Below are 16,902 nucleotides of genomic sequence, written 5' to 3' on the forward strand. Positions count from 1 at the left end.
TTTCTCCAAAAGAAAAAAAAAAATTCATAGTCCATATAATTTGGGTTTGCTTGCTCTATTTGTTTAAAGATTTTCTTAACACGTTTCTATAGTACCTTTATTTCACATACACTATTTTCAAAAAAGAACACTAATATATATATATATATATATATATATATCTACAAACTCTTCCAAAAGAAACAATATAATATTTGAGCAGTAATTATGCAAAATTTTAAAGTGCAAATCATTTCACCAATCAAAAAAGTACGTCAGTTTGTGAGGGGGTCATAATCATATAGTTGAAAATTTAAGAAGCTAACTTCAACGACAAACCTAAGGGAAAAGCCTTAGCCAATTTAGTGTGTGTGTGTGTTAGTATATGATAAGGCTGAATTAAATAATTTCTCTTCTTTGTCGTATGCCCTTTGGTTCATGTTTCTCCACTTCCGTTGACAAGGATAGGTTCGTCAACCTGCTCAGAATTGAAATTTTCAAACCATAATAATAGTGAAATTTACTGCGTCAGAAAAGATTTGCACTCAAATTGGTGGCCGTGTAAAAGGGACGACTCTTGCCTAGGCCTGTCAACGGGCCGGGTCCGGGCCGGAATGCATATATCCGGACCCGGACCCGTTATACTAGATTAGTTCCGGATTCGGCCCGAATACCCGACGGGTCTTCTAATCTGTCACCGGACCCGTACCCGACGGGTCCCGAATCCGGGCCGGGTCTACCCGCCAATCAGACCCGTTAAAAATCTGTTCAAGTAACTCCTGGAAAATGCAAACTATTGAGAATGCAAACCTGTTCTACGGTAGTTTTACCGTAGTTTTTCAACAGAATGCAAACTTTTGCAAACTATTGAGAATGCAAACCTTGTTCTACCGTAGAACAAGAAGAAAACAGCATGTAGCAAACTATTTCATATAATCTAATCCAACAAACACAAGGATTTAAAAAGTCCAACATCCAACAAATTACAATTTCAACAAAGCCAATATTAGCAACAAAGCCAATATGACATCCAACAAATTACAATTTCTAAAAAGTCCAATCAAACATAAATTCCAAATACATCAACCAACTAATGAAGTCCTGTAGATTACAATAGTCTTCATGGCTCTCATGTTTCACAATTTTCTGCAACAAAAACAAGGATACAACATATTTGTAAACAAATTACTAACTAATACAAAAAAAAAATTAGGTAAGAAAGAAATCAAATTGGCCTTACTCAAATACATCACCCTAACTTGGGAACTTTAGAAGAATCACCCAAATCTTCTCCAAATACTTCTAAGAAAACAAAAAGAAAGAAAGTAGATTAGTCTTTCTAGAGTAACTCAACCAAACAAACTTGTAATATGGATTTAAAAAGAAAAAACAACAAAAGAAACATAAACATGAAGGACTTACTTCTTTTCTTTTTCAAAGGTAACCAATCTCCAGTTGTTATCAAAGCTTCGACCACATCAGGAAGCAAAGTAGCACGGGTCTCATCAATTACCCTTCCGGCAACGCTAAATGCTGATTCCGATGCCACAGTAGTAGCTGGAATTGCAAGAATATCACGAGCCATCTTGCTAAGAATAGGCAATTTTGGACTGTTTGCCTTCCACCAGCCTAGTATGTCAAAATCATCTTTTCTTGGAAATACAGGCTCGTCCAAGTATGACTGCAATTCAGATTTTTGGCTAGCAAGAATAGTAGAAGAACATGATTGCTGATACCATTTGTCAAAATCAGACAACTCATCATCATCATCTTCTACGTCTATATTTTTGTTACCACAACTAGAAGTCCCTTCTCCTATATTATCTCCAACATAACTCAAAAAAGGAGCAAGGTCACCTCCATATTCAACAAACAAGTCAGCAATAGCATTACGAACTCTATCCACATATCTTTCACCACCTTCTCCATAAAGTTCATTGTAATAATACTCTACTAAAGCCAACTTAAATCTAGGATCAAGCACCACAGCAATAGCTAGCACCAAAGAACATTCTTCCCAATATTTCTCAAATTTTGCTTTCATTGGAATAGCCATTTCTCGAATAAAATCATGCTCACTAACTTCCCACTGCCTCATCTTAATACGAATATTACATATATCAGGAAAAAAAACATTTGCTGTGGGAAAATTAGAACCACTAAAATGACATGTGGCTTCATAAAATTTTTTCAAACAACCATGAACAACACTAGCCACTTTCCAATCATTTTCTGAAGGATTGAACTTGTAATTTCTGTCCATTTGTTCTAAACGACAAAAAGCTTCCTTCAAAGGCAAAGCAGTCTCAAGCATCAAGAATGTAGAATTCCATCTATTTTGAACATCCATACCCACTTTTTTTTTATTTTTCAGCTTGCATTGATTAATTGCATTCTCAAACTTTTGATAAGAAGAAGTAGACCTTTTCAAGTACTTTAAGGTCTCTCGAATCTTATGAAGCAATTTTCCAACAATAGCTAACCCATCTTGCACAATCAAATTAAGAATATGTGCACTACATCGAACATGAAAAAGATCACCTCCTAAATTGAGCAATGACTTATCCAACAGCCATGATTTCAAACATTTAACCATTGAATCATTTGAAGATGCATTATCAACAACAACAGAGATCAGCTTCTTATCAATGTTCCATTCCAAGATGATATCAGAAATAAATCTAAATAATGTTTCACCATCATGAGGATATGGAACAGATTTAAAAGCAATAATTTTCTTTTTCAATTCCCAATGTTCATTGACATAATGAGCTGTCAAACAGGCATAGGCAAAATTTTGGTGATCTGATGTCCAAAGATCAGTAGTTAGACTTATCTTACCATCAAAATCATCCAAATACTTATACAATTTTGCCTTTTCTTCTTTATAAACACTAATCACATCTTGCCCTGCCAAATCTTTTTAACAGCAGGACATGCGTGCATAACAGGGCGCAAACGAGTCAAGTTTTGACTTAATTTTATTGAATTCGAATTCGAGTTCGACGAGTTGACAATTTTGAAACTCAATCTCGAGCTCTAAAAAATAAAAAAAATTATTTTTATTTTTTTAAAAAAATAAATAAAATAATATTTTTTCTTAATAAATAATAAAATATTAAGAATATATATGTAATTTTACTATTAAAATAAAAAAAAAATATATATATACTTGAGCTCGCGAACGAGTTTAATATTTTGATCTCGAGTTCAACTCGACCAGCTCGAACTTGATTCGAGTTGCTCGCGAGCAGCTCGATTCGTTTGCATCTTTAGTACATAGATGTAAATTTCTAATGTCAGTAATTTCTTTAGAATTGAATTGGACACAAATTTGCGGGGATTATTTAATCAGAAGGATTGCGCAATGAACGAAGAAGATCCACAATGGTATGGTCGGGGTGGGCTCAGATTAGATATAAACCAAAATCCAGTCGCAAACTCTCTCGTACATGAACTCAAAAAAAAGTTGGTTGATTTGATTTTGTTCTTTTTTATGACCAAAAAAAACTTGTATTGTTCTCAAAACAAATGATGGATTATTGGATCGGCATCCTCGAACATCATGTGGAGATTGCACATTTGACTTGACTGAAGGAGACGGTAGATAAGACCAAAGAGCTAATCTTGCAAAAAAATACTGTGGCTGCTACTGCTAGTGGATTCCCAGATATTCCACCAGTCTGAGGCATGTGCCCAAAAAGTCGGCAATAATTCTACTGTAACCACAAGAAAAGGGGGGGTATGCATTGCATCGTTGGTACAAGGAGAACCTTCTAATTTGATTTGAACCTCCGCAGCTGCTTTAGAGCGGCCGATGCTTTTACCCGTCCCTTTCGGTCGTCTTCGCAAAAAGAACCAAGCAGCCATTGGCATTGGGCACATTTTCTTCACCTCACCAAATTCGTAATGCTGGGTTGGACCATTTTGATCCTTTTGATTTCAATAATTGGCACCAATAAAGACCCGGATTTCAAAAAGTAAGAGGAAAAATCATTTGATGCGGTCCAAGGACAACGTTCTCTCGTCGGGTAGTGCGGTCCTTTCGTTGACGTTGATGCTACTCATTAGCATCTCTTATTGGAATATCCATGCGGTACGGATAAAAGAGAGAGAGGAAGCAGTGAATTGAGCATGTTTTCATCTGATTTTTGGTTTTGTTGCAAAATTGATTCGAATTTTTTTTTTTTTTTGGAATAATTCATGTGCTCTCGTTTACGGTTAAACATCGGACGCAGCTATGAATCTTGATGTGACATGGGAACAGGAACAAAATTGAAAGACCACAAAAAGTTATCTATCTAATCTTTGCGTAGTTTAGTAATTATATTGAAATTTGAAGGATAATTTTGTCGAATCAGAATCCAAAAGCATCTCATCGGGACCTCCTTGTAATTTTCAACTTTTTTGGACTCAAAAAATCTAAATTGAATTTTTAAAATCAGTTGAAAACACAATAAAATAATTTTTTGAAAATCAGTTGAGAGCTAAAATTAGGTTTTTCAAATTGAGAACAAGGCCTTTTTTTTCTCTCGTTTTTCTTTTTCCCTCTCCCTCTCTCTCTCTCTCTTATCCTTTGGACATACATGGTAAGCAATGAAATTGGAAATTGGAACAAGGCTCGACTGTAATCCTAAAAGGAAAAGAAAAAAAAAAGGGTTGGAATGACGACATTACTATGTAACAGAAGAAAAGAACCAAATAACATTTCATTTTTCCAGTCCTTGCATGGGTACGCAGCATTTCGAGGCCTTTACAGTTTGTTTCCTCTTCTTTTCCCTTGCATACACAAATATCTTCCTGTCAAGAATGCGCAACGTCCGTCCGGAGGTCCCTCAGCTTCGAATTTCGTCGTCACACTTCCGCCAATGAATGGCGCCATCACCCGACCACATTACCACGCACTACTAGCTCAGGCTAGCCCGGAGGCCCCGGACAGGACTGGACTCCCAACTGCCCAGCGGCGAGCCACGTTCCCTCTCGATGAGTCCCCATCATGAAAAATCCCCGTCAAAAAATCATCAACCATCCACTCATCATTCGATCCCATTATTTATAGATGGACCGAAGTTGAAGCCACTTTAGAACGCATTTTTGATTGCCACCGCAAGTCTATGCTCCGGTGGCAGCCCGTAGTCCTATGCAATTACGACCCCCCCCCCCCTCTTCCCTCCTCGCCCCCGGGGACAACTCGACATGCATGATGCAACAGCAATCGTGAAAATAAGCCATACAAATTCCACCGCCGTTTATGTATATGAACGAACGAATGAAGAACACTGTGGAGAGTTTGCCGGCTGAGCTGTAAAGGAATTTTAAAGGCGGAGATGGAGGTCTGTCTATGGTTCAATTGACAGAGTTTTCAACCACGGAGCGGTTGTCATGGACAGGACAATTGAAATTTACGTCTTTGAGGCGGGAAATGGAACCATCACTGTACTATTTATTTACGGAGAATTGGCTCAGAGTCCTCCACTCTCACTATGTGCGGTAACGTAAATATTTGTCTTTCCAGTATGAGTTTTTGTTTGGGTACACTGTTGACTTAGCATGGTTCAGTATCAAACCAGGGAAACAAAAAAACATATGAAGTTTTTTTTTTTTTGGATTCTGGATCTCACTAGTCCATTTCAGAGTAAATTAATGATCATTTTAAAATTTGTTTCCGACGTGGTTTACATTTTATCTAAACTTATTCACACCCTAAGGACAAATTGGTTTGGTATAGAACCTGTGAGGCTCCGTCCCCATGTTTTTTAACTCTTATTTATTTGCAATTTTATTCTCGTTCATGTTCGTTTCCCTTCATTACATCATCGGAAAAGGTTGCTTTATAAGCCGGCTATCACTTTCGTGGAGATCTTCCTAGGCAAAAGGGTTATCGTGGAATAGCAGCGGTGTTGGGTATTAATCACTTTATGATGATGTAGTTGCAATGTTTATTTGATGCTGTTTCCTTGATTTAGAACTTGTATTGCTGAACTCAACTCCTAATTAAGTTAACCAAAACCAGTCAAAAAATTAAGTTAGGTAAATGGGAAATGAGAAACTTTCTTGAAATACCCGGGGTCTGACGGAACAAAAATGTAAACACAACCATTTTGCCAGAATCGAATTGGACTTCCAAAATGAGAACTCATTTGAGAATTGCCACTCGGATAGCAAATTTTTGGGTTTTTAAATCACAAATTTAAGCAACAAGAAAAGCCACAATATCTGGTACACTGCTCCAAATGGAAACACAACCAGCTTCCTTAATTTCTTACATCGAACCCCTCTCTATCTATGACTCGCAACCTTAGGATTTTTCCAGTAAACAAAGCATGAATATATGCGAGAAAACAAATGGAGACAAAGCAAGCAATATGGGACACAATTCATCAACCCGAAATTTTGGACATCCAGTCTTTTATCTCCTGTAAAACTCTGTCCCCCAATTCAGAATACGGGTCATTATTGAAAAAGCCATGATACTTCCCTTCAAACTCCACATATTCAACTTTCTTCCCGGCTTCCTTCAACCTTCTTGCGTAGTCCTCCACTCTATCTCTTAGCAGCTCAATTTCTCCGGCGATCACCAACACTGGGTCAAACATCACCGATTCAAGATTATTTTTGCTAAAAGGGCTGAAGGGGTTGGCCAGCGGATGGTCTGCGTTTTTCCCTGGTGGCAACGATAGCCTCCAAAATCTGTCGTGGGATTTCAATCAGATCATAAAACACGTAATCTGATCGAGTCGAGCGTGAAAAAGAATACTGCTCCAACCACTATCTAGCTAGCTAGCTAGCAGGAGAAGTAAATCTGTTAATTTCTTAAATAAACAAGCTTGGCATGCATCGCTTACTCAACCATGCATTAACTTTGATGGTATTAGTTAATTAATTAATTATTTTAGTTCCTATGCAGACCGCACTTCCTTGTGTGATATTTCCAACGACTTGACTTCTGATGTAATTGCTAATATAGTAGTAGTAGTATTATTCGGGTGGATAAGGATAAGGTTATCAGATTATTAGGAGCAGTAATTAATTTTAGGGGGAAGTGATTTCATCTGCCCCATATTGTGTGGAACTGTGTGGCAGACATGATACGTGACGGTCATGGTTTCGGATCCACCACTATCAAACGTGTGGTGGGCTGGATGAATTTGAAGTTTCCAGGACGTAAGCTTTGATTGATTTTAAGAGGGGAGGGATATTTGATAAATTTCTTTATGAGTCGATCCAATAATAATTACTGGTTTCATTTGCATCACGAGATAGGAAAAGGACGTTCAGATTCTGTAATATTCTTGCTGCTTCATCTATGTTACAATCCCCTGCTCTCCTCTATACCTGAAACAAAGCTTGAATTGCTGTATTCTCTATATATGTATTCCAGAAATTTTAACTCACACGTTTTGAAGAGATCATAGCGGGGAAAGATTAATAAGAGTCGTATCCAGAAATATCCTTTTGAAAAAAAAGTGATAGCCAAACCCTTAATTTAAAAGAAAAAAAAATTACTAATATAAGTAGTACTGTACATACTTGGATAACTAAAAAGCTTTAATTTTCTTGCACCAAAAAAAAAAAGCTTTAATTTTCTTGCAGGGATTTATCGTTGTTTGTTCAGTAAAATATCTACCCCCCCAAAACACCAAAAAAAATTCATTGACTGTGCGTACCTGCACTAGAAAACCTCTAAAAATTTGCATATATAATACCTCTCGCAAAAAACAAGTACACGAAGTTGTGAAGACTGCATTTGGGTCAGCTACTCTATGACGACGTTGAATAAATAGATTGCGGAAATTGGATGAAATTACGTGCATTCAAACTTGCTTCCCACAACGCAGGACTAAGTTCTAACTACTACTGCTATAACCTTAATTATGATGCTGCTATAGTATTTGCTTGCATACGCTGCTGAGCATTAATTAATCAGGGCCAATGCTGAAATTGAAGCTAATTAACCATTTAAGCGTACCTGTCAAGAATCTCCACGTTCAGGATTGGTTCAGGCATCCCCTCTGCTTCAGACTTGGTCCTCACCGAGCCACCAAAAAATGGTGCCATCAGCACATAACCACGTATGCGAACCGGGGCTAACTCCGGCGAGCCGGGCCCCAGCTGGACGGCTAAATGGTGAGCCATGTTGCCACCGGATGAGTCGCCCATTATATAAACCCGGTCAAAATCAACCGCCTGATCATGCAACCATGTGTCTTGAGCAGGAGGACCATCTGCAGTTGCCCGAGCTTGAAGCCATTTGAGAGAAGTCAGTGCATCGTCCACTGCTGCCGGGAGCCTATGCTCCGGGGCCAACCTGTAGTCTGGTGCGACCACTAAGGCTTGTAGCCCCGAAGCTAGGCGTAGGCAGGCGTTATGGTTGTTAGGCCAAGCACGCGAGCCAACACAGAACCCGCCGCCGTGAAAGAAATATAGTACGGGCAGTTTTGTGGATGCGTTTACAGGCTTATAGAGGCGGAGATAGAGGTGGTTTTGGTTGTCAAATTGGCAATCTCTCCAGACAATAGAACTGTCGTCGTGAATTGGGATATTGAAGTCTACGTCATTAGCCCGGAAAACGGAACCGTCACTGTAGAGCTGTACAACGCCTTCAAGGTCTTCCACGATGTGGGGAAGAGAACCCATTTTCGATTGAGAATGTGCGCGCGTGTTCTGATGGTGCTGTTGGACCCGGAGCGTTTTATCGTGAAGATGAAGAGAAATGAAGCAAAGCAGGAGAGGAGCCCCTGACATATAATATAAGCCAGAGGGAAAGGACTGGAAAGGATGAGGAAGGCACAGACATTCTACTTAAAGGACATTTGTGTAATTTAAATTGGAGAAGTCCAATGCTACAATATATAGATGACGAAATACATATCCCTTCCCTGCATGTGACCATGGATCGCAGCAAATGGAAGGATATGTGTTAAGATGGCAAGATATGATGTTAACCCCACAATGGATAGGCGTGAGGTTGGGTGTGATTTAACTCTGCTGAACAAGTACATGTCCATTACAAAAATCTTTAGATTAATATATATACTGATCATAATTATTACTACTTTTGAATTTAAACACTTTCCTAATTTAATTCTATTGTACCATTCCAATCATTAGCATATATATATATATATATGTGTGTGTAACTTTTAAGAATTTCTGACCATTATCATCACTGCTAATTAAGCATACATTATTATCACTGTCTTGCAAATTTTCATGACAAAAGATCATGTTACTAGATAGATAAAAGCAAGAGTAAAACTTTCGAACCCTCGTATGTACTTCCCCGGCCTGTGGGGTTTGAGAACGTTTTAGCTATAAAAATTTTTCCTGGGAAATTTGCACTTTGGTCCATATAGTTTGGAGACAGTACTGCATCATATATTCTAGTGTTCATAGTTTTAAGGAAAACAAATTTTGATCCTTAATATCTTTTTATTTTAATCGAATTAAGGCAAATCAAATTACTGAATAAATGATTTTCTTGAAACCTCTACTAATTGAAACACAGGGCAGATATTTTGTTTCATCAGTTGATTATTATCCTTAAAACTTCTCAGACCACTATCATATGGTGCCCAAACTCAATAACGATTCTCACAATCTTCCCCGGTTGGAAGAAAACCATGACATGACTATTGACCAGAAAACAAGAAACAGAATACAAGGAGAAAAGATACCAAAAAGATAGGCTACCTCGTTAATTGTGTTGTATCCGAAGGGCTGCAAGCAAGCTATGACTATGAGCAATTGGCGTGCGTCTCGACAGGGTGAGAGCTTTTAGAGAAGCCGAACGACTGACTGACTCTTGATATGAAAGTATCAGTAGAAGGGACTACTTTAAATCAAGAAAAACACTTAATTAACATGAATTTCAAGCTAGCTCGAATGTACATGACCATTATGTAAGTCCAGCCAACGCCGGTACTCTGTGTATTATCAATATTTATTCTCAATAATGCAAATCATAGGGAGATTTTACGGTTCTTTTTGAGTATTATATTTCGAGTTAAATTTATCGTTGAATGGTGAAAAAAGGCAGTATATTGGTCATTAGATGTAACAATTTTAAAAATTTAAAATTCATAGTACTAGTATTAATTATCTTTTGAGAAATACAACTTGAGGAAATAGTACTCAAAAGGGACTATAAAATTTTCTCAAGTTTGATATACTTTTAGAAAAAGCTTTATGCTTCTGCAAAACAAATGATCATTGGTGGATTATATATTTTAAATTGTTTTATAAGTACTATATGAATTCGTTTTTGGAAAGTTTGTTCATTGGGCGATGAATACGTACCCTCCAGCCGGGAAGTAGAATCATCTTTTTTTACGAAGAAGTTTTCACTCCAATGGATTTTAATAAAAGGTACGGTACAAGTTGCCCGAATGCCTGCCAGCTCCTACTTGATTCGAGATTCCCAGTGGCTCTAGATATTTACTTGTTGGAATCTTCTACGTATTCTCTCTCTCTCCCCCTCATTTTTTTCTGCATCTTCTTTTGGGACCAATTCCGACTGCAAGATTCAAGAATCACCCTTTTTCCTGTACTGAGGACAAGAAGATCATGTGTGCGCACGAGATAAGAATATGGAGGAGGAAATTACGGAACGTGCTAAAGAGCACAGACATTTGACCACCTACCCCTTTTTTTAAAAAAAAAAAATTAATGTAATTTAGTAATTGTTACGCCATTTCTTCCATGCATCCCTTATTCTTCTTCAACCTATCCTTCCTGTACTGGGGACGGCTGAGAACCTTTTCAAGTTTAATCAGTAGACAGCTTTGCTTGAATGAACCAGAACCAGAACCAGTTACTCATTTCCAAGAACGTTCCCATTTTACTAATTAGGCGCAGAAAATCGCGACCATATGGATTTGCTTAATTGACAACAGTCGCAGTACTGCAACAGTCGAACCACCTCCGTAGAGATATTTCTCTCATTCTCTCCTTATTTCAAACATCATTATTACGCATTGAACGCTGCTAACCACAGACCATAGCTTGGACATGAATAATGATTTTCAAACACTCTTTTGAGTCGCTGTCAATGCTCTATGCACCATCTGCAATCCGCAGACTGCAAAAGGAATATTAAGCATCGAACAAAAGTCTCGCACGGCCGACCGCCGGATGGGACTGAATTGTCCGTGATTTTGCCTTTTAGCAATAAGACAAAATTGTACCCACCCAAAAAAAAAAAAAAAGGTGCATTTTGACAATTTGATGATACATGTATTCTGTCTCAGCAACCCACTTCACGGGGATGCCTATGCCTAAATACTAGAATGTCGATCGGGGAGTGCTCGACCTTGCCGGCAGACTTCAGATTGCCGGCCCTGTTTAATTATCTGTTTTCATTGTTGCCCTGAATCTGTTTAATTTCTTCAGTAGTTAGATTTTTCTAGCAAAGAGCAACTTTTAGTTTCTCCACTGGCACTCAATGATGGGAACAAAACAATTAATATTGGCTTGCTCGCTAACAGCCTAACACTGCAACTTGCTGCCGCGCAGGAGCTGCTGGATTACCTTATTTATTCATTTATGGTTCTTGGGGAGGCTAAAACTTACTTGGGGTGGTCAACCCCATAATATCATCTGGTAGCTCTGAGTAGAGAGGACAGTATCTGTGTCCATGCTAAGGCTTGCCTTTGCTAACCAGTCAGCACAGAAATGGTCCAAACTTTATTTCATTATAAACAACAACAACAACAAGAAGTAGAAAAAAGTGAAGAACACCGAGAAGATAAGCCAAGCAAGCGCCTTTTGACTGTTTAGATATTGGTTTGCGTGGATTAATCAAGGACTGAACTAGTGTTGGAGATTACCGATCTCTAACTAGATACTGATAATGACTGTAACCTCGTATACTTCCTCCGGCATCTTTGTCCGCCAAAGAAACAACAAAATTCTGATGTCAGAAACTTACACTCTATTGCTCCCCCGGCCTCTTCCCTGTTTCTTAATTTGGAGTTGGTAAATCCTTCTGGCTCCATTCAACTTGTAAAAGAGCTGATCCTTCCATTCCACCCGCCAGTTTCGCTTCAAACGGTGTGAAATTTTCATGCCAATCACAGTTATTGACGGCCAAGAAACTAGAACATACCAAAACAAAGCAACACAAAACTTTCACGGAAATAGCTAGATACCCAAAAGAAGAAAAAAAAAAAAAAAGGTGGTTACTCAAGGTGAATAAATTTACATAGGCCCGTAACAAATAAAATTACAATGAAGTGGGAAAACAAACTAATTCTATTTCCAATTCGTTTGTAAATTTGGGTAAATTTCGTTTACTCCCTATACCTTTCAGGGTTTTTTTTTTTTTTTTAAATTGTCAAGGCCCTTATAGAAGATTTTTCTTGCTCTTAACGCAGACATCGCCTCTTGCCAATTGTTGTACGTTTCATGCAAGCGACTTCTTGGTGTCTTATCATCTTTTTATCTCACATACATTACATCATAAAAAGTGCTACAGTAATTATTTCAAATAATACACTATTTAACACGAGCAGTAGATTGAAACACGTCACATTCATATAAAAGATTAATAGATTTATACACGCTTGGACGTTAGTTTGGGCAGTCTCTGTAAAGACTAAAGAGTAGTTTCGTAATCGTCATCAATGACGAAAGCCAGACTAGGCAACTTAAAAAAAAAAAAAAGAGAAGAGAAAATTACCATCTGCGACCCTTTCACCTCTGTCACGTCGTATAGACAAGTTATCAAGAAAAATCTTCGAAAAGCAGCACAGAGAAACAAAATGATTAAGCAGAGGGTCATTTAGGAAGAAACTCTACATCATCGTAAAACTTTCTTCCCCGCTTCTTTCAACCTGTTTGCCTAATTCTCAACCCTGTCTCTTTGTATAGCTCAATTCCTCCGGCAATGACCAATATTGGGTCGATCATCACTGCTTCGAGATTTCTGCTGAAAGGGTTCGATAATGGGTGGTCCGCATTTTTTTAATTTCCAACCGGTAATGATAGCCTCCAAAACCTGTTGTACAATAAGAGTATTAGGTTCTTTTCACCGTCTTTGTTCTTGGGGGCTAAATAAAAAGAAAGCCCCACCGGTAGTTCGGCTGGGACTGATCGTCTGTCTCTATAGCAAGATTCTAAATTCGACCTCCACTTGCTATTGTTATTGGACACCTTTGAGGCGAGTTCTGTCCAATATGAGGGATTAATCTAAATGATTCTAGGATACTCTCCAGATCGAAAAAAAAAGCTTATTTAGGCATTTCCAAGTAAGCAAACCTATCCTTAATAACCATGCATGTGGGACGGACAGCTTAGTCAACCAGCAACACTCACGTGGTGTAAATTAATGCTTAATTAATTTGATGTTATTATAAGCGCAAAATTATTGTGTATATGATAAAACTGTAGAGCCTACTTCTATCCATTCGTAAAAGTCCATGGGATAAGTATGACATCATAATTTTGTTATTGGAATATAATTGACATTACATGTGAAATAGTAGTGACTCCTACCTCGTCGTTTACTACTGATACCACTCAACTCTGTACTGCTACTAAATAAAATTAAATGAATAATTTCTTGACTATGATGGATTTGGATCCACCTTTTCCAAAACATGTGGTGGTGGTGTTAATCTTAATTACAGTCTAGTGGTAAGCTAAATTTGGTTTCTCGCACAAGTTAAAGGATTAATAGCTCTGAGATTCAGCTTACAATTAGCATCTTGGTTCTGCAATTTCCTTCCTTTGAAAAATGAAGATTGGACCCCATAAAATTTTATACTTTCTGGTCTCAATTCGAATCCCATCTGAATTAGCAAGTAATACTAGTGTTCAGCTTCTTCTTTTTTCTTTTCTTCTTTTTTCGTGTAACTTGTACCACTATACGAGCTATTGCTACAATTCAACTAAACTAACAAAAAATTTGACTTTTCTTCGATAGATTCTCTCCCAATTTTTCATGATACGCATCTAAAAATATGACATGTACCTTCATTCACTTGAAAAGGGACATGATGATTTTAAATTTAGCTAATCCTAATGCTTATTAATACTAAAAGTAAACAGGTTGCAAAAATTTGCACGATCAGTGCGAAACAAACGCTTCCTACTAAAACTGATGAAGTTTCAATTGAAGGAGCGGAAAAGAAAAGCATAATTTTTGGTTTATGGACATTATACCCGTCCAAACTCCAAAGCCTCCAAATCTAATAGTGGTTTAGGAAGCCACTCTACTTCAGTTCAGACTTGGTTCTCATCGTTCCACCAAAGAATGGAGATATGAGCACGTAACCTCATACACGAACCGGGGCTAACTCCGGCGAACCGGGCCCCAGCTGAACGGCCAAATGGTGAGCCATGTTGCCACCGGATGAGTCGCCAATTATATAAATCCGGTCAAAGTCAACCTCCTGATCATGCAACCGCGCATCATGACCAGGAGGACTCTCTGAGATTGCCTGAACTCATGGTTCGCCATCACGGGTCGCAGTAGCGTCGCGGTTTTGATTGTTTCACATCCGTCGCGGCATATCGGTTGAATATCGGGTGATATGTACATTATAACACATGAAAGTTTCTAAAAATTTTGAAATAATTATTAAAATTAGAAAATACTAAAAAAAACACAATTTAAAAAAATATCGGAGTCGACTCCGAATTGACTCGAATATATCGGCCGATATCATGCATCACGGATTCAAATCGGTCAATATTGGCCGAGTCAGAACGAGTCGTCGCGGATACGGTGATATCCGTGATTCGGGGATTGATATCGTACCGGTCCCCTCTATTCCAGTTAAGACTCGGCCGATACGTATCGGTATCGGCCGATATGGCGAACCATCTGAACTTGAAGCTACTTGAGAGAAGTTAGCGCATCGTCCATTGACGCAGGAAGCCTATTGCTCCGGGGCCAACATGTAGGCCGGAGCGACTACTAATGCTTGTAGCCCAGAAGCTAGGCGTAGGCGGGCGTTATGACTGTTGGGCCACATACGCGAGGCTACACAGAAGCCCACACCGTGAAGGAAGTAAACAACGGGCAGTTTTGTGGAAGGAGCGGATGTGCTTAATTGCAGGGTTACAGAGGCGGAGATAGAGGTTGTTCTGGTGGTCGAATTCACAATCTTTCCAGACGACAGAGCCGTGGTCGTGAATTGGGATGTTGAAGTTTATGTCATTAGCCCGGAAAATTGAACCATCACTATAGACTGCTAAAACACCGTGGATGTTTTCCACTGCTACTTTAGGAAGTGACCCCCATTTCTGAATCTGTGTGTGCGCAAGACCGTGAGTGTTGTGCAATTAAAGTGTCTGCTGTGTAGAAAATGGAGCACTGGCGAAGCAAATGAGCCATATATATAGGCAGGGGATCCAAAAGAGTGGAAGTAGGGAGAGGGAGGGGGCGGGGCGAACCTGCCAATTTGTACGTCAAGGACAATTTACAGCGGATAATCCCCCTGCCGAGTGCCGACTCAGCCTACTTAAGTACTAAGTACTAACACTCAAAATCACTACCATTCCATCAATTATTTTTCTTTCTTTCATTCTTGTTTTTTCACTTTCGAATGACTACTGGTATTGCCTCGCTTCTGCAAATGTCTCTGCAAACGTGACATTGTCAAACTAAACTGGCAGCAGCAGGAGTTTATGTGGTATCGAAAATTACATGAACTTGGTCACTGCTCACAACTTCTGAGCATGTAATGTTGTTCATACACTAATGTTCTATCGGAATTTCAGCAAACCTTATCCATATTCACAACTTCTGCAAATCTCTCTACATATCGGACAAGCAGTTAAAACACCTGTGCCCACCACCACTACCCCACCCCCCCCCCCCCCCCCCCCCAACAAAAAAAAGAGGGTGCAAATTAAACCGGCTAAGTATTAAAAGAGTAGGAACACATGACCGGGTTCGAGGCGTGAGAATCGGAGAGTTTTGGAAACTATTGCATGGGTCTACAGCAGGGCAGCGATAGTTCTATTCCAATAACTCTACACGAGCTAAGCTCAATTCGAACGATTTCGAAACATACTCAGGTTGCAGTGGACAAATCATGATCACAATTGGTTCGAAAAAGTTTTTGCCCCTTGCTAGGAATGCGTAGATAGCTTGGTCTTTAGTCGTCTTGTTACTGCCTGTTAGTGTTACTAGCTAGTATTGAAGCACTTCTTAGGACAAGAATATGTGCTAATACATTGAGTACTAGAAATTAATACATATCCAATAGAAAAAGCCCAAAATAAAGTAAAGGAGATTAAAATAGAAAAAGCATGCATCATCACTGGAGTAGTCACACTAACTGGATTTTTTTATTGGGATTGACCCAGCTTTCGCTCAACCATTTACCGCGTTACAAGTTTATGCCCGGCTGACATGTCTTGTCTTTCTGGTTTGAATTTTACAAATCTCCATCATTTGACGGCCAGCTTCAATTTTCTAGTCAGCGCCCGAATCCAAAAGGTTTTGGAGGATGCATAAAAATTGAGTATAAGAAAGGGAGTCCGCCCGCCTACAACACCACTATAAATCACGATATTCCTAAATGATAAAACGACACAAATATAATAATCTTTAAAATTAAGAAGATGAATCATTCTTTAGTTTGTTTTTAGAAATTCAATGCTTAGTATAAGATTTTTCACAAGAAAAGCAATAGACATAAAAATGACAATCTTTCGTATCAAGGAGATGGTAATCCTTTAATTTATTTCTGTCGTTTCAATCATATGTTGCTGGATACTTATAAAATTTTTCGTTAGAAAGGGGACAAGATCACCTCCTAAACCTTTTATTAGAGAGAGCTTTTATGCATTGCCACTAATAGAACATAAGGAATGAAATGGTCTTGTACTTAATTGCAATGGGATGGGATATGTTGGAAATCGTCTTCGAATTATGTTTCAATCCAGCTGCATTTCCTTCATGGACGGCGT

At 38.6% G+C, this 16,902-nt stretch overlaps 1 protein-coding gene, 1 long non-coding RNA gene and 1 pseudogene across 2 annotated transcripts; all 3 read right to left on the minus strand.

Annotated features, from left to right (window-relative positions):
- Nucleotides 1-953: 953 nt before the first annotated feature.
- Nucleotides 954-1,589, minus strand: LOC113773266. The gene is made up of 3 exons (XR_003468795.1): nt 1,402-1,589; nt 1,220-1,281; nt 954-1,125 (listed from the first exon to the last, which is right to left on the minus strand). It is a non-coding gene; the product is annotated as an uncharacterized LOC113773266 (long non-coding RNA).
- A 4,529-nt stretch (nt 1,590-6,118) lies between these two features.
- On the minus strand, nt 6,119-8,848 carry LOC113775434 (probable carboxylesterase 15). The gene is made up of 2 exons (XM_027320315.1): nt 7,949-8,848; nt 6,119-6,669 (listed from the first exon to the last, which is right to left on the minus strand). Exons 1-2 carry the CDS (start codon nt 8,722-8,724, stop codon nt 6,360-6,362), a joined length of 1,086 nt encoding a protein of 361 aa, XP_027176116.1. The 5' UTR covers nt 8,725-8,848; the 3' UTR covers nt 6,119-6,359.
- Nucleotides 8,849-14,192: 5,344 nt separating this feature from the next.
- On the minus strand, nt 14,193-15,719 carry LOC113773465 (annotated as a pseudogene).
- Between the last annotated feature and the right edge of the window lie 1,183 nt (nt 15,720-16,902).

This window comes from Coffea eugenioides, chromosome 6, assembly GCF_003713205.1.
Source record: "Coffea eugenioides isolate CCC68of chromosome 6, Ceug_1.0, whole genome shotgun sequence".
In the NCBI taxonomy this organism is placed as follows: Eukaryota; Viridiplantae; Streptophyta; class Magnoliopsida; order Gentianales; family Rubiaceae; genus Coffea; species Coffea eugenioides.

What these genes read in the sequence shown, in the direction of transcription:
- LOC113775434 (XM_027320315.1), bottom strand. Translation starts at nt 8,724, where the DNA reads ATGTCAGGGGCTCCTCTCCTGCTTTGCTTCATTTCTCTTCATCTTCAC. An exon ending in AACGTGGAGATTCTTGACAG is followed by an intron (nt 6,670 to 7,948) that starts GTACGCTTAAAT and finishes ATCCCACGACAG; the next exon opens with ATTTTGGAGGCTATCGTTGC.